The sequence below is a fragment of the Schistocerca serialis genome, chromosome 8 (assembly GCF_023864345.2).
Source record: "Schistocerca serialis cubense isolate TAMUIC-IGC-003099 chromosome 8, iqSchSeri2.2, whole genome shotgun sequence".
Taxonomy (NCBI): domain Eukaryota; kingdom Metazoa; phylum Arthropoda; class Insecta; order Orthoptera; family Acrididae; genus Schistocerca; species Schistocerca serialis.
Window position 1 is genome coordinate 255,455,247 of NC_064645.1, and position 21,947 is coordinate 255,477,193.

The window sequence follows — 21,947 nt, forward strand, 5'->3', positions numbered from 1 at the left end:
GAGGACATCTAAAAAGTTCAAGGAAGGGCAGCTGGTATTGTATTATCACTAAATAGGGAAGAGTGTGTGGCGGATATGATACACGAGTTGAAATGACAATCATTAAAACAAAGGCGTTTTTCGTTGCGGCGAGATCTCTTCAGCCATCAGCTTTCTCCTCAGACTGCGAAAATATTATGTTCACGCCCTCTTACGCAGTTACTTCCGTGTGTTGCTTCTCCATAGCACCTGATCAGTACGGGTGGGGTGGGGGGGTAGAAGTTGGTAACTTTGTGAGAGACAGAGGAAAACTTTTCTCATGTGTGTATGTCTACTTCCATTTACCTGTGTTAACAGCTACGTACACTCGATATTATTTTTGTACACTTTACGGCAAAGTACCTTTCGAATTACCAGTATATAAGATTCATTGGTCTCCTTGTATCAGTAGTATCAAAAATCGGTGTTTCAATTTTCGTTGTTAACTTATTAATATTATGAAGTGAGATTACACCGGATGGTTTGAGGATATGGTCACTTTGTAAGATACGAACCAAATGTTCCTCCACCATGTGTGAGTGATGCACATTACGTTGTATTTATTCGAGATGAATTTCCATAACGTTTTGTTTCCAACTAGAGGAGGAAGATTCACCAGGAGTGTTTCCTATCCCATTTCAAATATTAATATTCGTGATCACTTGAACAAAAGATATTCTCTTTGCTGAACAGGAAGAGGAGTTTCTGTTCCTTGGCTAGTGCAGTGTAGTTAATATACGTCATTGCTGAAAAGGAACTGGTTGACAGGGTCCTAAGTACTTTTTTCCTTATTAAGAGTTAAACATGGATACTTGAGAGAGTGAAGATGTTTCATCTGTCGAATCGAAGTGCGCACACTGACGTTCGACACATCGAACATTTGCTATGAGTCTAAGATGTTGCTCTGTGTTGTAAGATGTTAATCTAGATAACAAAATTAAATATTTATTTCCAGCAGTGGGCTTCCGTGTGTCCAAATACTCAGTTTGGGATTCTCCGTAACATCTCTAGTTTCGATCCTCTGAGTTTGAGATATCCTGTGTAGCCTGTGCTGTCCAGCCTTACCCTAGTTCGAAGGATTATCCGGAGACGTTTGGCCACATAGAATACATATAAAATTTACAAAAATTTCGAGACTTATCTTTGCACTAATATTAACAAATTAATTTTCTCTTTGCAGGAGATAGAAAATCGTCCCAATATTGCTGAAAAACTCTTGCCAATAACGAGAGAAGAATGGGCATTTCTGGACTCTTCGGCTTCGTCGTAAAAGGTAAATTCTATAAGGTCGTGGATCTACAAAAAATCGCTGAAGAATTTAAGAAGAAAAGCGGAGAAGATCCTGTGATCGCCGTCGATGGATCTGCATGCATGTGGCATATATACGAGCCGCTAGATTTTCTTCGTGGAGGCCAGTACAAGAAATTTCGAGACTATTGCGCGAATTTTGTGCAACGGTTCCGTGACAACGGCATTCATCTCGTGTTTTTCTTTCACGGCGTCCCAGTAGAAGATGAGATACACACATGGACGGACAAAAAGAAAGATAAGACGATGTTTGTCAGCAACCTGTTCGGCAGTCTGCGTTTAGGAATTATGCGAACTGACAGCAATCTGAGAACGTTACCGGAAGCAGTCATCCCGGCCGCCAGAGTCATATTCAAGGATCTCGGCTGCAGAGTCTATCTGTCCAAGGGCAACTGTAAGCATGACATTGCCAAATATGTATCGGGCACTAAACACTGCATCGGAGTGCTCACAAACGACTCGGACTTCTTTGCAATGAAGGGTGTATCGAGTGTGCTAACCTTCAGGAATCTCGAGAAAGATGGTAAGCTGAAGACGTACCAGTTTCGACCAGTTGACATCGCAACTCACCTAGGCATAGAGCAAGAGCACATGCCAACATTCGCAACTTTCGTCGGTAATGACTTTGTCAGGGCGGACCTTCTATTCACGGCACATGGCAATCTGAAGAAGCGCTACCCTGAAAAGACTACTAATATCGAGCAAGTGGCAGAAATGATGAAAGACGAGGACCCATGCGATGTCGTGAACATGTGTAAAATTGTCTTCCACGGCAAATGGAGGGACGCCCTGCCCATGGTGGAGGCGGGCATTCGCAGCTACAGTTACGAACCGACCAGCTGGGAAAAGCTGGTCGCGCATGTTGAAGACAAGCACGGCTCGGGCGAAATTCCGGGGACGCTGCTGTCCGTGATGAAGCGCCAGGTGTTCCGGATCGGTGAAGTGCTGGAGGACTTGTCAGAGACCAAACAGGACTTCCCACCTACGGGCCTCGTCCTGCGACCAATGCGGGCCAGGATGTACACAGTTCTACTGTGGGAGAGCGACTGTGGCCTGTGCCGCGTGACCGAGTATCTTCTCACCGAAACGGGGAAGGTTTGTACCTTGCTGTGTGTTTGCAAAATATTTCTAACCAAAACGAAGGCTATACTTCGATTAAAGTAACTTCGTGACTGACAGATGCCGGTGGTTTGGAGTGGGGTTGCAGGCTCGTACACAATATGCAATGTTCTCACGCTGTCGACAGTTCCGCCCAAAACAAATATCACAAAAAAGAGAGGAAGAGAGTACCACTTGATGTCTGCGTCGCCTGGTCCCCTCCTGCCGCTTGAATTTTGCGTCACCAGACAAGGCACTGCAGCGAAGTATAGCTCAAACAATTTATTTTCATGACCTGTTTCGGTCAAACCAGTCCATCTTCAGGACCAACAATGCCCCTTCCAGACTAGCCCTCTTCATACTTTATACGATTTTAAGGTCAGTACTTGGACATCAGTTTTCTGAAGCAGAAATGCAACAAGCTTATTTTACTCAGGTTGTGATACAAGGCACCTTTCTCTCCAAATCATTTCAATCTCTCTTGATAAGTTACCTGATCCACCTGATCCACCTGATCCTCAGCAATCATCTGTCTACTACTTGTCCACGTTCGTTTCCCCTGAAGCTATACTCCAAACAAATTGTTTTATATTGGAAATGAAAAAAGCTCTGTTCCAATCTGCGTTTTATGTCCTCTTTACTTCGGCCGTGGTGAGCTATTTTGCTGCCCAGATAGCTAACACATCTACTACTTTTACTGTATAGTTTTCTAATTTAATTCCCTCTAAATCGCCTGCTTTAATTGAGTTACCCGCCACTGCCACTGTTCCACTTTTGTTTTCATTCATCTGACAGACACTTTTGAAGACATTGTCCATTCCCTCAACTGATATTCCAATGTCTTTATTATCTGTGGCCTCATCTAAATGGCATCGTCGAATCCCAATATTTTTATTTCAAGTCCATGAACATTAATTACCTTCCCAAGTTCTCTCATTAGTATCCTTACTGCTTTCTCGATCAACAAATTGGTTAATGTGGTTGGGGGGGGGGGGGCTAGGCAGTAGTGCTGTTTCACTCATTTCTCAACTACTGCCTACCTTTAGCGACCGTTATAATTACCGTCTTGTTTCTGTTTAAGTTACCGGTTCGCACCCTGTATTTTTTTTCTGCCAGCTTCATGAATACAGGGTTCGCTGTTTGAGAAATCCTCTATAACACGAGTGATAGTTGTAGTTGTTGTGGTCTTCAGTCCAGAGACTGGTTTGATGCAGTTCTCCATGCTACTCTATCCTGTGCAAGCTTTTTCATCTCCGAGTAACTACCAACTACCGCAACCTACATCCTTCTGAATCTGTTTAGTGTATTAATGCCTTGGTCTCCTTCCACGATTTTTACCCTCCGCACTTCCCTCCAATATTAAATTTATGTTCCCTTGATGCCTCAGAACGTGTCCTACCAACCGATTCCTTCTTCTAATGAAGTTGCGCCACAAATTCCTCTTCTCCCCATTTCTGTTCAGTTCTTCCTCATTAGTTACGTGATCTACCCATCTAATCTTCAGCAATCTTCTGTAGTACCACATTTCGAAAGCTTCGATTTTCTTCTTGTCTAAACTACATATTGTCCATGTTTCACTTCCATACATGGCTACGCGCCATACAAATACTTTCTCTTCTTCAGAAACACTTTTATTGCCATTGCCAGTCTGCACTTCATATCCCCTCTACTTCGACCATTCTCCCCCCCCCCCCCCCCATGAACCATAGACCTTGCCGTTGGTGGGGAGGCTTGCATGCCTCAGCGATACAGATAGCCGTACCGTAGGTGCAACCACAACGGAGGGGTATCTGTTGAGAGGCCAGACAAACGTGTGGTGCCTGAAGAGGGGCAGCAGCCTTTTCAGTAGTTGCAGGGGCAACAGTCTGCATGATTGACTGATCTGGCCTTGTAACACTAACCAAAGCGGCCTTGCTGTGCTGGTACTGCGAACGGCTGAAAGCAAGGGGAAACTATGGCCGTAATTTTTCCCGAGGGCATGCAGCTCTACTGCATGGATAAATGATGATGGCGTCCTCTTGGGTAAAATATTCCGGAGGTAAAATAGTCCCCTATTCGTATCTCCGGGCGGGGACTACTCAGGAGGACGTCGTTATCAGGAGAAAAAAAACTGGCATTCTACGGATCGGAGCGTGGAATGTCAGATCCCTTAATCGGGCATGTAGGTTAGAAAATTTAAAAAGGGAAATGGATAGGTTAAAGTTGGATATAGTGGGAATTAGTGAAGTTCGGTGGCAGGAGGAACAAGACTTTTGGTCAGGTGAATACAGGGTTATAAATACAAAATCAAATAGGGGTAATGCAGGAGTAGGTTTAAAAATGAATAAAAAAATAGGAGTGCGGGTAAGCTACTACAAACAGCATAGTGAACGCATTATTGTGGCCAAGGTAGACACGAAGCCCACGCCTACTACAGTAGTACAAATTTATATGCCAACTAGCTCTGCAGATGATGAAGTAGTCGATGAAATGTATGATGAGATAAAATAAATTATTCAGGTAGTGAAGGGAGACGAAAATTTAATAGTCATGGGTGACTGGAATTCAAGAGTAGGAAAAGGGAGAGAAGGAAACATAGTAGGTGAATATGGATTGGGGCTAAGAAATGAAAGAGGAAGCCGCCTGGTAGAATTTTGCGCAGAGTATAACTTAATCATAGCTAACACTTGGTTTAAGAATCATGAAAGAAGGTTGTATACATGGAAGAACCCTGGAGATACTCTAAGGTTTCAGATAGATTGTATAATGGTAAGACAGAAATTTAGGAGCCAGGTGTTAAATTGGACTCCGACCACAATCTACTGGTTATGAACTGTAGATTAAAACTGAAGAAACTGCAAAAAGGTGGGATTTTAAGGAGATGGGACCTGGATAAACTGAAAGAACCAAAGGTTGTAGAGAGTTTCAGGGAGAGCATAGGGGAACAATTGACAGTAATGGGGGAAAGAAATACAGTAGAAGAAGAATGGGTAGCTTTGAGGAATGAAATAGTGAAGGCAGCAGAGGCTCAAGTAGGTAAAAAGACGAGGGCTAGCATAAATCCTTGGATGACAGAAGAAATATTGACTTTAATTGATGAAAGGAGAAAATATAAAAATGCAGTAAATGAAGCAGGCAAATAGGAATACAAACGTCTCAAAAATGAGATCGACAGAAAGTGCAAAATGGCTAAGCAGGGATGGCTTATCTCACTAGGGGTAAAATAGATGTTGCCTATAGGAAAATTAAAGAGACCTTTGGAGAAAAGGGAACCACTTGTATGAATATCGAGATCTCAGATGGAAATCCAGTTCTAAGCAACGAAGGGAAAGCAGAAAGGGGGAAGGAATATATAGAGGGTCTATACAACGGCGATTTACTTGAGGGCAATGTAATAGAAATGGAAGAGGATGTAGATGAAGATGAAATGAGAGATATGATACTGCGTGAAGAGTTTGATAGAGCACTGAAAGACCTAAGTCGAAACAAAGCCCCGGGAGTAGACAACATTCCATTAGAACTACTGACGGCCTTGGGAGAGCCAGTTCTGACAAAAATCTACCATCTGGTGAGCAAGATGTATGAGACAGGCGAAATACCCTCAGACTTCAAGAAGAATATAATAATTCCAATCCCAAAGAAAGCAGGCAGTGACAGATGTGAAAATTACCGAACTATCAGTTTAATAAGTCACGGCTGCAAAATACTAACGCGAATTCTGTACAGACTAATGGAAAAGCTGGTAGAAGCTGACCTCGGGGAAGATCAGTTTGGATTCCGTAGAAATATGGGAACACGTGAGGCAATACTGACTCTACGACTTATTTTAGAAGCTAGATTAAGAAAAGGCAAACCTACGTTTCTAGCATTTGTAGACTTTAGAGAAAGCTTTTAACAATGTTGACTGGAATACTCTCTTTCAAATTCTGAAGGTGACAGGGGTAAAATACAAAGAGCGAATGGCTATTTACAATTTGTACAGAAACCAGATGGCAGTTACAAGATTCGAGGGACATGAAAGGGAAGCAGTGGTTGGGAAGGGAGTGAGACAGGGTTGTAGCCTTTCCCCGATATTGTTCAATCTGTATATCGAGCAAGCAGTAAAGGAAACAAAAGAAAAATTTGGAGTAGGTGTTAAAATCCATGGAGAAAAAATAAAAACTTTAAGGTTCGCCGATGACATTGTAATTCTGTCGGAGACAGCAAAGGACTTTGAAGAGCAGTTGAAGGGAATGGACAGTGTCTTGAAAGGAGGGTATAAGATGAACATCAACAAAAGCAAAACAAGGATAATGGAATGTAGTGGAATTAAGTCGGCTGATGCTGAGGGAATTAGATTAGGAAATGAGACACTTGAAGTAGTAAAGGAGTTTTCCAATTTGGGGAGCAAAATAACTGATGAGGTCGAAGTAGAGAGGATATAAAATGTAGACTGGAAATGGCAAGGAAAGCGTTTCTGAAAAGAGAAATTTGTTAACATCGGACAGGAAGTCGTTTCTGAAAGTTTTTCTATGGAGTGTGGCCTTGTATGGAAGTGAAACACGTACGATAAATAGTTTGGACAAGAAGAGAATAGAAGCTTTCGAAATGTGGTGCTACAGAAGAATGCTGAAGATTATATGGGTAGCACACATAACTAATGAGGAGGTACTGAATAGGATTGTGGAGAAGAGGAGTTTGTGGCACAAATTGACTAGAAGAAGGGATCGGTTGGTAGGACATGTTCTGAGGCATCAAGGGGTCACCAATTTAGTATTGGAGGGCAGCGCGGAGGGTAAAAATCGTAGAGGGAGACGAAGAGATGAATACACTAAGCAGGTTCAGAAGGATGTAGGGTGCAGTAGGTACTGATAGATGAATAAGCCTGCACAGGATAGAGTAGCATGGAGAGCTGCATCAAACCAGTCTCAGGAATGAAGACCACAACAACTACTACTTCGACCATCATCAGTTATTTTGCTCCCCAAACAGCAAAACTCATCTACTACGTTAAGTGTCCCATTTCCGAATCTTATTAATCTTATTCCCTCCGCATCACCTGATTTAATTCAACTGCAGTCCATTATCCGCTCTTGTTGCTCTTAATCTTATATCTTCCTTTCAAGACACTGTCCATTCTGTTCAACTGCTCTTCCACATCCTTTGCTGTAAAATTTTTTTGGTTATTTATAAACGCAATCACATTCTTATGAGACAGTCATATAGCTAGTTTGACAATGCATGAAACTGTGTTCAGTGTTTGCCGCCTTTAGAATCTGAAGATGATCATTGTATGGCTGAAACCGGTTATCACTTTTCGCGGCGTAATGAATAGTCCATTAAATTTCGGGCATGCGGCCGAAATATCAATGGAATAAATTTTATTTGCGTGGCTGCATGCCCAATGTTTAATGGAGTATAATATGTCTCCCTGTGCGGGAACCACGAATTGTGCGAGCATAAAGTTTAAGTTTGGATCAGTCCTGGAAAAGTGTAGGATAGTCGAAGTGGTGCAGGCGACTGCTCCCGATAAGCAGGAAATCCGGTTCGAGCCCTGCTCCGGAACAATATTTTGTGTGTTTCTAGTAAATAGTACGGCTGATGTATAACAGTATTCGCAAAGTGCGAATACATTTCATATATTTAATACTATAGATCTTCAGCAGTGTCTGTTCCTTCAGACGTAAAAGTTTGCTTCAAACTACAAAGACACTGTGAAATACAAACACTGCATTAACTGTAATCTTGGTGTACTCAGTTTCATTCTTCCCTCCTTCGCGTGCGTTCGGCATTGAACGAACAGTCTACAGTAATTGTAATAGAGTACGAACGTAAGGATGCAGAGAGTTAAAACTGTAACGTTGAATAAAATGTTCTCAGGCTTCCAGCTGTGTCAAGCGCTTAAAATGCCAACGAGCTTTCGACCAAGTGCCCCTTGGCTATTGTCAAGTGGAGTAACTGCTGGCAGATTGCTGGTACCCCGCTGTATACTCCAGTAGCCACGAGTGCGACGTCGTTCACGACACTCTACAGCTCAACGTGGCATGGGATCCAGCTATCGCGAGTTTTAAGGGGCAGCACAGAATGCGAAATCAACGTACGCCCGTATATGGCGAACCTGCCAGTACCAGAGACGTCACTTCCGGTGGTCAGAATGTATCAGGGCTTATCATTGAATCAGCACTCATTCCACTTGTAAATGGTCAAAGAGTGCGTGATCGAAACCTCGGGGCATTTTAACCATTTGGTGAAGGTGGAGGCCCCGACCACTTTATTCCAAATGTGACGTGACTATGTTGTGGCTTCAGGTCTGCCTATAATCATTCTGCAGAATATCACTGCATCGTTAGTACAGACACTCCCCGTTCAAAACTACAGTATATATGATCCGTTCGTGTCAGAACTTTTTGGGACGTGTACATAGAAATTATTTTCAGGATCATTCATGGACATAATTTTCTTTTCCTAGGCGGATCACTCCTTGTCTTTTAGCCTCTCGTCGATTGCGTATCTTTGTGACATTGTTTTAAATGGCTTTGGAGAACAGACGGCCCTCCAACTGCTGTGCACGACCGTGTCGCAAGGTAAATGTCGCTTGGTTTTGGTCACCGCTTATCTGATCTTTACTTTGACGTATTTTAAATACACTATCTGATCAAAAGGATCTAGGCACCTTCGTCTTCTCGAAGGTTTGAACGCTGCTGGGAGCCCTTGCAGTGAGATGTCTCAATGTCTATGGAGGCGTGGTGGTCAGTTCTTCCTCAACAGCCGAAACTGGAGAATGTACTGATGCTGGACGCTGTGGTCTGGAGTCTGGAGCGAAGTCGACGTTCTAGCTCATCCCAAACGTTTTCCATTTGCTTTCGATAGGGTCTCTGGGCTGTCCAGTCCAATTCACGAATATTACTGTCCACAAGCTATGACCACACAGAACCTGCTTTAATACAGATTGCATTATCATGCTTATGGAATCATCGCCTCCGAACTGTACCTCTACGGGAAGCACTGCAAAATTCTGCAAAATGTGGTGAAATCCTTTCTCATTTAGCATTTTCTTAGGCGAAAAAGGGAATCACATCAAAACTACGAAAAACACCCCCATATCATAAAACCACCTGTCGTGTACTGACACAGGTTAGAGGGAAAATAGGGGGGTTTAAAGTCAGTCTATAATTTCCGAGCGATGAGGAGCAAATGCAGAAAGACAAATTCCAAGTGAAGGCAACTTGATGACTTGGATCAGCGCGAGACACTCTCACAGGGCATCTAAGAGAGATGTAGATTTAGAGATTCGGCAGAGCTCTTGCAGCAGGAGATTCATGGAATCCAGAGGTCTGACTAACACTATTTACACTACTGGCCATTAAAATCGCTACACCAAGGAAAAATGCAGATGATAAACGGGTATTCATTGGACAAATATATTATATTAGAACTGGCATGTGATTACATTTTCACGCAATTTGGGTGCATAGATACTGAGAAATCAGTACCCAGAACAACCACCTCTTGCCGTAATAATGGCCTCGATACGCCGGGGCATTGATTCAAACAGAGCTTGGATGGCGTGTGCCGGTACAGCTGCCCATGCAGCTTCAACACGAACCACTGTTCATCAAGAGTAGTGACTGGCGGATTGCGACGAGCCAGTTGCTCGGCCACCATTGACCAGACGTATTCGGTTGGTGAGAGATCTGGAGAATGTGCTGGCCAGGGCAGCAGTCGATCATTTTCTGTATCCAGAAAGGCCCATACAGGACATGGAACATGCGGTCGTGCATTATCCTGCTGAAATGTAGGGTTTCGCAGGGATCCAATGAAGGTTAGAGCCACGGGTCGTAACACATCTGAAATGTAAAGTCCACTGTTGAGAGCGCCGTCAATGCGTACAAGAGGTGACCGAGACGTGTAACCAATGGCAACCCATACCATCACGCCGGTTGATACGCCAGTATGGAGATGACGAATACACGCTCCCAATGTGCGTTCACCGCGATGACGCCAAACAAGGATGGGACCATCATGATGCTGTAAACAGAACATGGATTCATCCGAAAAAACGACGTTTTGTCAGTTGTGCACCCAGGTTCGTCGTTGAGTGCACCATCGCAGGCTCTCCTGTCTGTGATGCAGCGTCAAGGGTAACCGCAGCCATGGTCTCTGAGCTGATAGTCCATGGTGCTGCAAACGTCGTCGAACTGTTGGTGCAGATGGTTGTTGTCTTGCAAACGTTCCCATCTGTTGATTCAGGGATCGAGACGTGGGTGCACGATCCGTTACAGGCATGCGGATAAGATTTAAGCTGTGAGGACGGGTCGTGAGTCGTGCTTGGGTAGCTCAGTTGGTAGAGCACTTGCCCGCGAAAGGCAAATGTCCCGAGTCTCAGTTTTAATCTGCCAGGAAGTTACGAGTCTTTATGTCGTGGATACATGACACACTTAGCTGTTGGTCTACACATTACAGATAAAAAAAAAAAAAAAAAAAAAAAAAAAAAAAACACTTTGGCCAAACCCAAACCTTTGCCGCAGGGTATATCGTGATTCATAATCCCGAATCGTTTCCAATTTTCCACTATTCAGTTGTGACGGTCTTCACACCACCTTAAGTGTAACTTAACATTACCCAAAGAAATGTGTGGCTCATGAGGGGCTGCTCGACCATTTTAAGCCATTCCCTTTAGTTCCCTACACAGTCATTCCGCTGTCTTGATTTCTGGTAGAACTTTATAACTCACGTGTCGTTTCTTCTGCCAACTTCATGTGATCTTTTACAACCGCTCTCTGCAATGCTTGATGGTCCAAGTCTGCCTCGTCCCGGTTTAGCTTTGATTGTTCCTTAGCGTTTCCACTACACAGCCACATCAACAACAGTTCGTCTTGGGCAGCTGTAGGAGAATTGAAATGATGGATTTGTTTCTCGGGTGAAATCCAATGACTAGTTCATATTCGACGTCACTGACCTCTTCAGAGCGACCCATTCTGAAGTTACTGACAATACAGTACTCCCCACCTCCTTTTTATAATGCTGGCTCATCCTCAAGTGACTCCTAATGGTCAATCCTTCGCTACATATGGGTGTCTCGTTATTTCTGTTTGCCTGGTATCGGATCTACTCATATTCTCAGATTAAGAGTTGGCGGGAGGCAGCTCGTTAGTCGCATGCGCTGAGCAACTCGCTGTTTAACAGGATCTACCGACCAGCTTCTTCTTTCTCTCCTTTTTTTTCCTTCTGACTTGTCTGATGCTTCTTCCCACGATTTCCTCTCCTGTACCTGTGATAACTTCATCTCAGAGTCGCACTTACACCCAACGTCTTCGATGATATATTGGGTAGATACCAGATCATGGTCAGACAGAGATTCCGAAATCAGATACTGGATTGTGAGGCGTACCCAGGAGCAGATATAGACTCAGATCACAATATAGTAGTGATGAAGAGTAGGCTGAAATTAAAGACATTAGTCAGGAAGAATCAATACGCAAAGAAGTGGGATACGGAAGTACTAAGGAATGACGAGATACGTTTGAAGTTCTATAACGCTATAGATACAGCAATAAGGAATGGCGCAGTAGGCAGTACAGTTGAAGAGGAATGGACATCTCTAAAAAGGGCCATCACAGAAGTTGGGAAGGAAAACATAGGTACAAAGAAGGTATCTGCGAAGAAACCATGGGTAACAGAAGAAATACTTCAGTTGATTGATGAAAGGAGGAAACACAAACATGTTCCGGGAAAATCAGGAATACAGAAATACAAGTCGCTGAGGAATGAAATAAATAGGAAGTGCAGGGAAGCTAAGACGAAATGGCTGCAGGAAAAATGTGAAGACATCGAAAAAGATATGATTGTCAGAAGGACAGGCTCAGCATACAGGAAAGTCAAAACAACCTTTGGTGACATTAAAAGCATCGGTGGTAACATTAAGAGTGCAACGAGGATTCCACTGTTAAATGCAGAGGAGAGAGCAGATAGATGGAAAGAATACACTGAAAGCCTCTATGATGGTGAAGATTTGTCTGATGTGATAGAAGAAGAAACAGGAGTCGATTTAGAAGAGATAGGGGATCCAGTATTAGAATCGGAATTTCTTGGTTCACTTTATAGGAAATACAAAAAGTTAGTTATATGTGGTGACTTCAATATTAATTGTATAAGTGATTGTGCAAGGAAAAGGATGCTGGTAGACCTCCTTAATTCATATAATCTTATGCAAACCGTATTCTTTCCAACGAGAGTACAAGGGAACAGTAGAACAACCATAGACAATATTTTTGTTCATTCGTCATTATTAGAAGGGCATTCTGTTAGCAAAAAAGTGAATGGCCTTTCAGATCATGATGCACAAATTTTAAGTCTAAAAGATTTTTGTGCTTCAACACATGTTAAATATAGTTACCAACTTTTTAGGAAAGCTGATCCAGTTGCTGTACAGACTTTTGTAAACCTTATCAAGGAACAAGATTGGCAAGATGTTTATAGTGCTGATACAGTAGACGATAAATATAATGCTTTCCTCAAGACTTTTCTCGTGCTCTTTGAAAGTTGCTTTCCGTTAGAACGTTTAAAACAGGGTACTAGCACAAACAGGCAGCCTGGGTGGCTGACTAAAGGGATAAGAATATCTTGTAGAACAAAGTGGCAATTATATCAAAACGTTAGAAACAGTCAAAATCTAAATGCAGCAGCCCATTACAAACAGTATTGTAAGGTGCTTAAAAAAGTTATTAGGAAGGCAAAAAGTATGTGGTATGCAGATAGAATAGCTAAGTCTCAGGATAAAATTAAAACCATATGGTCAGTCGTAAAGGAAGTGGCTGGTCTGCAGAGACAGGTCGAGGATATAGAATCAGTGCGTAGTGGGGATGTCCGTGTTGCTGATAAGTCGCATATATGTACAGTACTTAATAATCACTTTCTGAATATAGCAGGTGAACTAAATAGAAACCTAGTCCCAACAGGGAATCATATAGCGCTCTTAGAAAAAAGTGTTCCGAGACTGTTACCTGAAATGCTCCTTCATGATACTGACAAGAGGGAGATTGAGTTAATAATTAAATCACTAAAGACCAAGAACTCTCATGGATATGACGGGGTATCTAGCAGAATACTGAAGTATTGTTCCACGTATATTAGCTCAGTACTTAGCCATATCTGTAACTTTTCCTTTAGCAGTGGTCGGTTTCCTGACCGATTAAAGTACTCGGTAGTGAAGCCACTTTATAAAAAGGGAGACAGGGATAATGTTGACAATTATAGACCTATTTCTATGCCATCGGTGTTTGCTAAAGTTATCGAGAGGCTTGTATATACAAGGTTACTGCAGCATTTAAATTCACATAATTTGCTGTCAAATGTACAGTTTGGTTTTAGAAATGGCTTAACAACTGAAAATGCTATATTCTCTTTTCTCTGTGAGGTTTTGGACGGATTAAATAAAAGGTTGAGAACGTTAGGTGTTTTCTTTGATTTAACGAAGGCTTTTGACTGTGTTGACCACAAAATATTACTGCAGAAGTTGGAACATTATGGAGTAAGGGGAGTAGCTTACAATTGGTTCGCCTCCTACTTTAAGAACAGAAAGCAGAAGGTAATCCTCCGCAATATTGAGAGTGGTAATGATGTTCAGTCCCAATGGGGCACTGTTAAATGGGGCGTTCCCCAAGGGTCGGTGCTGGGGCCACTGCTGTTCCTTATTTATGTAAATGATATGCCTTCTAGTATTACAGGTGATTCAAAAATATTTCTGTTTGCTGATGACACCACCTTGGTAGTGAAGGATCTTGTGTGTAATATTGAAACATTATCAAATAATGTAGTTCATGAAGTAAGTTCGTGGCTTGTGGAAAATAATTTGATGCTAAATCACAGTAAGACTCAGCTTTTACAGTTTCTAACCCACAATTCAACAAGAACTGACATTTTAATCAGACAGAATGGGCATGTTATAAGCGACACGGAACAGTTCAAGTTCCTAGGCGTACGGATAGATAGTAAGCTGTTGTGGAAAGCCCATGTTCAGGATCTTGTTCAGAAACTAAATGCCGCTTTATTTACCATTAGAACAGTATCTGAAATAAGTGACATTTCAACACGAAAAGTAGTATACTTCGCATATTTTCATACGCTTATGTCATATGGTATTATTTTTTGGGGTAATTCTTCTGCTTCAAAAAGGGTATTTTTGGCTCAAAAACGGGCTGTTCGAGCTATGTGTGGTGTAAGTTCGAAAACCTCTTGTCGACCGCTATTCAATAGTCTGGGAATTTTGACATTGCCCTCACAGTATGTATTTTCTTTAATGTCGTTTGTTGTTAGCAATATTAGCTTATTCCCAAGAGTTAGCAGCTTTCACTCAGTTAATACTAGGCAGAAATCAAATCTGCATGTGGAATGCACTTCCTTGACTCTTGTGCAGAAAGGAGTGCAGTATTCTGCTGCATCCATTTTCAATAAGCTACCACAAGAACTCAAAAATCTTAGCAGTAGCCCAAACACTTTTAAGTCTAAACTGAAGAGTTTCCTCATGGCTCACTCCTTCTATTCTGTCGAGGAGCTACTGGAAGAGATAAAAAATTAAACAAATTCCAGTGTTACATTCTTGATTTTCTTTATTTAAACTAACGACTTGTTTCATTTTATCTGTTTCTACAATCGTGTTATAATTTCATGTATTGACTCGTTCCATGACCATGGAGACTTCTCCTAAATGTGGTCCCACGGAACAATAAATAAATAAATAAATAAATAAATAAATAAAAAAAGAGCTTTGGAGGACTTACGGTCAAATAAGGCAGAAGGGATAGATAACATTCCATCAGAATTTCTAAAATTATTGGGGGAAGTGGCAACAAAACGACTATTCACGTTGGTGTGTAGAATATATGAGTCTGGCGATATACAATCTGACTTTCGGAAAAGCATCATCCACACAATTCCAAAGACGGCAAGAGCTGACAAGTGCGAGAATTATCGCACAATCAGCTTAACAGCTCATGCATCGAAGCTGCATACAAGAATAATATACAGAAGAATGGAAAAGAAAATCGAGAATGCGCTAGGTGACGATCAGTTTGGCTTTAGGAAAAGTAAAGGGAAGAGAGAGGCAATTCTGACGTTACGGCTAATAATGGAAGCAAGGCTAAAGAAAAATCAAGACACTTTCATAGGATTTGTCGACCTGGAAAAAGCGTTCGACAACATAAAATGGTGCAAGCTATTCGAGATTCTGAAAAAAGTAGGGGTAAGCTATAGGGAGAGACGGGTCATATACAATACGTACAGCAACCAAGAGGGAATAATACGAGTGGACGATCAAGAACGAAGTGCTCGTATTAAGAAGGGTGTAAGACAAGGCTGTAGCCTTTCGCCCCTACTCTTCAATCTGTACATCGAGGAAGCAATGATGGAAATAAAAGGAAGGTTCAGGAGTGGAATTAAAATACAAGATGAAAGGATATCAATGATACGATTCGCTGATGACATAGCTATCCTGAGTGAAAGTGAAGAAGAATTAAATGATCTGCTGAACGGAATGAACAGTCTAATGAGTACACAGTATGGTTTGAGAGTAAATCGGAGAAAGACGAAGGTAATGAAAAGCAGTAGAAATGAGAACAGCGAGAAACTTAACATCAGGATTGATTGTCACGAAGTCAATGAAGTTAAGGAATTCTGCTACCTAGGCAGTAAAATAACCAATGACTGACGGAGCAAGGAGGACATCAAAAGCAGACTCGCTATGGCAAAAAAGGCATTTCTGGCCAAGAGAGGTCTGCTAATATCAAATACCGGCCTTAATTTGAGGAAGAAATTTCTGAGGATGTACGTCTGGAGTACAGCATTGTATGGTAGTGAAACATGGACTGTGGGAAAACCGGAACAGAAGAGAATCGAAGCATTTGAGATGTGGTGCTATAGACGAATATTGAAAATTAGGTGGACTGATAAGGAATGAGGAAGTTCTATGCAGAATCGGAGAGGAAAGGAATATGTGGAAAACACTGATAAGGAGAACGGACAGGATGTTACGACATCTGCTAAGACATGAGGGAATGACTTCCATGGTACTAGAGGGAGCTGTAGAGGGCAAAAACTGTAGAGGAAGACAGGGATTGGAATACGTCAAGCAAATAATTGAGGACGTAGGTTGCAAGTGCTACTCTGAGATGAAGAGGTTAGCACAGGAAAGGAATTCGTGGCGGGCCGCATCAAACCAGTCAGTAGACTGATGACCAAAAAAAAAAGGGGACTGACGACCTTAAATGTTAAGACTCATAGTGCTCAGAGCCATTTGAACCATTTTGAGCAGAGGTCTACTGAGTCAATAGCAAAATATAGGAGATATAAAGGCTAAGCGATGCCCACTATTCCGCAAGTGGAACGTAATTTAGTAAGACGGATCAATTACAAATGAGAGTAAAGCAGCATATAGAAAAGTTTTATAGTCAAACCCAATTGAGACTGTTTTCTTACAAACAATGGCACTTCGTTAAGAGTCGGGATTAGATTGTTTTCTTCCGCAGAATGGGTGATAACCCACTTCTTTCAGCCTTTGGGCTGACTCGAGGCTTCTATGCAGTACACGAAGACTTGCAAGTCGTAAGACTCCTGACATGTCTGTTTAACTTTTCGGCCTGTCAGTAGAACGTTTTCACCACTGTGCATCGGAAAGCTCATTTCTGACCAAAAACTGACTCACGCTTTTGTCCCTCTTGCTCTTCACTTGTCGTCACTTCGCTGCCTGACCTTCCCCGTAACTGTCACCTTTTGTGGGCATAAGAGTGGGCGCTGTTCCAGCTTACAAAGACACCGTATCTAAATTGTGTATATCTCACAAAACTTCCTGGCAGATTAAAACTGTGTGCCCGACCGAGACTCGAACTCGGGACCTTTGCCTTTCGCGGGCAAGTGCTCGATACAGTTTGAAACTCGTCCGACCGGGCAACATTTTTCCAGTCATCAACAGTCCAATGTCGATGTTGATGGACTCAGGCGAGGCGTAAAGCTTTGTGTCGTGCAGTCATCAAGGATATACGAGTGGGCCTTTGGCTCTGAAAGCCCATGTCTATGATGTTTCATTGAATGGTTCACATGCTGACACTTGTTCATGACCCAGCATTTAAATCTGAAGCAATTTACAGGAGGGTTGCACTTCTGTCCCACTGAACGATTATCTTTAGTCGTCGTTGATCCCGTTCTTGCAGGATCTTTTTCCGGCTGCAGCGATGTCAGAGATTTCTTGTTTTCCCGGATTCCTGATATTCACGGTACATCCGTGAAAATGGTCGTAAGGGAATATCCGCACTTCATTACTACCCCGGAGATGCTGTCCCATCGCTCGGGCGCCGATCGTAACACCACGTTCACACTCACTTAAATGTTGATAACCTGCCATTGTAGCAGCAGTAACCGATCTAACAACTGCGCCAAACGCTTGTCGTCTCATGTAGGGGTTGCCGACCGCAGCGCCATATTCTGCGTATTTACATATCTCTGTATTTTAACACGCATGCTTGTACCAGTTTCTTTGGAGCTTCAGTGTATCGTTTGGAGCGGCTCCGCTAGCAGGACTGGTCACGATTCATTTAGGACGACTTCACGATGACTGATCGAACTACCCCATCCGCCGAATACTGAAACCAGTTCTACTTTCTGCAATAGCGAATAAGATTCACACCCAGGTGCAGCCAATAAATGGTGTATTGTATATTGTCTGCTGACTGAAGTTGGTAGCAACTGGAAAAGAGTCAGTTCCGTCCAAGGCATTTGATTTCTATCAATTCAGTCATTCTCATCAGTCGCCCTACCCAAGCCCTTCTTAATCGAGAACAGAATGAAAGCTAGTAGTCTCCATTCTGACTCAAAGTGCAAAAACAAGTGTAGGCACCTATAGATGCACACACAGAACGCTAGATAACCCACCAGTTGGTTGGTTGGTTGGTTGGTTGTTTTGTTTGGTTGGTTGTTTTGTTTGGTTGGTTGTTTTGTTTGGTTGGTTGTTTTGTTTGGTTGGTTGTTTTGTTTGGTTGGTTGTTTTGTTTGGTTGGTTGTTTTGTTTGGTTGGTTGTTTTGTTTGGTTGGTTGTTTTGTTTGGTTGGTTGTTTTGTTGGTTGGTATAAAAGTGGGGAAGGGACCAAACTAAGAGGTCATCGGTCCTAACCCACCAATCGTGGTGTAGCAGTACCAGAACGAGTTGAAAGTAATGTGTGCACCCGAGCTGCTATGCAACGTTTTCTCGATGCATTAAAGAAACTATTTGGAAAAATGATAGAGAACATTATCCTGCAGTTACAGCCTCTAATTCCAGCTTCATGGTGGACAGTATTTTTTTCTTACTAGCCGCAGTTACTGTGATATTTCGAAATTACTGTATGCAGAGTATAACTTGACACTATGTGTGGGAGATTCTGGGAGGGGCGGAACAGGCAAAATCCCTTAGTCACCCGCAACACCCCTGTGCGGAGCTATACTGCATGTTTAGTGGTTAACCCACCTCACCAAATTCGAATAGGTGACAATGGGAAATAAGTCTCATGAGTTTATTTTTTGTTCCTTTATATTATACACCGATGCTTATGAAATGTAGCCAACGTAATGAATTTAGCTGCTTGGGAGGAGATCTATATGTGCCTCCAACCTCAAGAAAACAAATTGCATGTCGCAAACCCACCTCCACCTTAAAGCGCCACAATACAAGGATAAGAACGTAGACAGTACGAATATCCTTTGAATATTTTCCGAATTTCTTAGGTCATTGAAGGATAACAAGAGCATCATTTGGTAGGTCTGCATTCCAGCTGTTCATTATTGAAAAGAGTATGAGGTTATTGGAGTCCTCCGAAGTTATTTATGAAAAAGTGCATCGTGAGTATAAAAATAAATATGTTATTTCTTCACTGATGTTGGTTTGTAACAACAAAAGTTTCTCTTCTCACCAAGTATCTATGACCATCAAGCATTTCATTGAAAAATCTGAATATTTCTACAGGGTGTTCAGAAAGTTGCTGTGCAATTGCAGCTTATGTCCGAAACGATACCCATGGTCTGTTATACAAGCATGAACTTTTTTAATTTCATTAGAAAATACTTTCTGTGGATCTGATTGTGATATGCTTCTCAAGTATGTTGCTATTTCAGCTTTAATTCACAAAGCGTGCGTGGGCGATTGTGATACGCTAAACATATTTGCGTTCCCCAAAGAAAAAAGTTTGGTGGAATAAGATCCAACGATCAACGGGGCCACAGGTCCTTTGAGTGACCCATTTGCCAGAAACATTTCCAGATGACGGTTAGTGGTATTAACTGTGTTAACAGAAGCGGCAACGTGTTGAATGTATGGGTAGTTAGTTTTGTCTTCCTTTAACTGGTCAGGAAATTGTGGATCATTAAACAATAAGATTCGCATTTCACGGTTTTTTTCCAAAAATGAAGGTCCAATAATGCGCCGTCTTGTACTGCTACCAACATTTCAGTTTTCTGACTATCCAGTGGCATTTCAAGCACAACGCGAGGGTTTTCTGTTGACCATAATCATATGTTTTGTGTGTTAACATGACCAGAGAGGCGGAACCAGAGCTCGCTAGCTCAGCGTGTTCGGTCAGAGGGCTGCTTGCCCTGTGTAATACAAAAACTGAGTAAATGAATCAACGATCAACTTGAACGGATGTCTTCTGACATCCGCCCAGGCCAAACACTACGATCAGTACGGAACAAAATGAAAAAAGAAAAGGGAAAAAAAAGTGGCTAGCATTGCTGCCTCTGGATCACGGGGTCCCGGGTTCGATTCCCAGCCGTGTTGGGGATTTTCTCTGCCCGGGGACTTTGTTTTTGTGTTGTCCTCATCGTTTCATCATCATTTGTGGCAGTGGCTAGAGCGTACTGTGAAAAAATTGTACAGTGTAACAATTGGGACTTGTACGGGTGCTGATGACCGCGCAGTTGAGCACCGCACAAACCAAAAATCATCATCAGACCTCACCAAAATAGATACACTGCATTTGCAGTACTTAACAGATTCGCTTTTCATGCTCCGCATCTTTCAGTTGTTGCTGTGTTGTTATTTTGTACGGGATCAGTTTTATTGTTTCACTAACTGCTTTATGCACGGCTTTTAACTTCCGCAATGATTTTACTGGTGTCTGCTGCTTATAGCCAGAAATTTACATCTACGTCTTTCCGTTTAGTTTGGATGGTTTTGTATACCATTCGGCATCTAACATTTAGCCTATCTCGAAATTTCTCAGGAAATCGATGAACTGCATTGCCATGAGGTGCAACCGGGAATTTTGACAGCGCTATATACATTTCGCTTCATCGAGACTGGAAATAGACAGAGATTTCCTCCCAAGTTAATAAAAAGATAAACTTAAAGTGGTAGTGTCATTGCAAACTATTTGTATTTCATGCGGTGTGTTACTTAATTTCGAAATATCAGAATAATTACGCTGGTCGAAATAAATGTTGTATATTGCTGAAACTTTAAAACAGAACGTTGTGATCCAGACACACATTATGATACCAATACACCGGTCTGTTTGTAATGTAGTTGGGCAGTGTCTGTGCCTACAGCAACTGAGTCACCTGTAGACACTGCAGTACTTACGCTTTGCATCATCAGGAGAATTGTGTTGCTTAGAGATGGTTTCGACAGCAATAACGTACGATCAGAGGCACCGTATTGTTACTTCAATGGGGCAGAGAATGAGACAGGTGGACGTCGTAATAAATGTCGCTGCGAACCATGTAATGTCTCAAGAATCTGGAGCAAGTTTCTAGCGACAGGATCAACTGAGGATCGCCACAGTCGCGGCCGCGGAAGAAAAACGTGTGCGGGACCGATATCTGCGTCTAACAGCAAGCAGACACCCTCTAGAAAATGGGATACGTTCACGGCGGCAGTTCCAGACAGCTAAAGGAGTGCAGGTGTCAACACAAACGGTACGAAATATGCTCCATAAGCAGGGATTACGAGTCAAAAATCTTCTCAAGGCTCCTCCTCTAAATCGGCTTCGGAGAGGGACTCATGTCGCATGGGCACAAAACCATTTCTTATGGGCTAGGCAGCAATGGTCCACAACGGTCTTTTCTCATGACACCCCTATCAGTCTCCATCCTGTCAGTACTAATATTCATGTGAGGAGGCAACGAGGACAAATTTACTCCCCAACTATATCGTAGACCGCCTCCCTTGTTAAGGCGGTTCAGTCACGTTTTGGAGTGGAATTGTGCATGGGGGCAGGACATGCCTTGTGCCAATACATGGGAACATGACTGGTGTGAGTATCAGGACCACACCTTTGCATGTATTGTGGCTCCGTTTCGTGAACATACTGAACGTAAATGATGGACGGCAATGCACGCCCCTTCGACGCAGTCTTGCGACCCCCGTATTCTCCAAATATCAGCTGAACTGAAAATTCATGGGCTATGCTAAAACGAGCGGTTGGCAATCGTTCTGTTCCACCAGAGACCACATCGACGCCGCTGTGGAGAAATGAAGCAATGTCCTATAGTCTTATCTGGAAAATTCGGTAAGGAGTTTGTCTAACCGCATTCAAAAGTGTATA

General features: G+C 42.5%; 1 protein-coding gene across 1 annotated transcript in view; it reads left to right on the forward strand.

The window, feature by feature from the left end:
* The window catches only part of LOC126416809 (uncharacterized), a 90,639-nt gene that overhangs the window by 44,578 nt on the left and 24,114 nt on the right, over positions 1 to 21,947 (forward strand). Inside the window, exon 2 of the mRNA XM_050084690.1 lies at positions 1,199 to 2,421. Coding sequence (XP_049940647.1) covers positions 1,255 to 2,421 — 1,167 coding nt within the window. The 5' untranslated portion in view covers positions 1,199 to 1,254. The remainder of the gene's footprint in view (positions 1 to 1,198; positions 2,422 to 21,947) is intronic.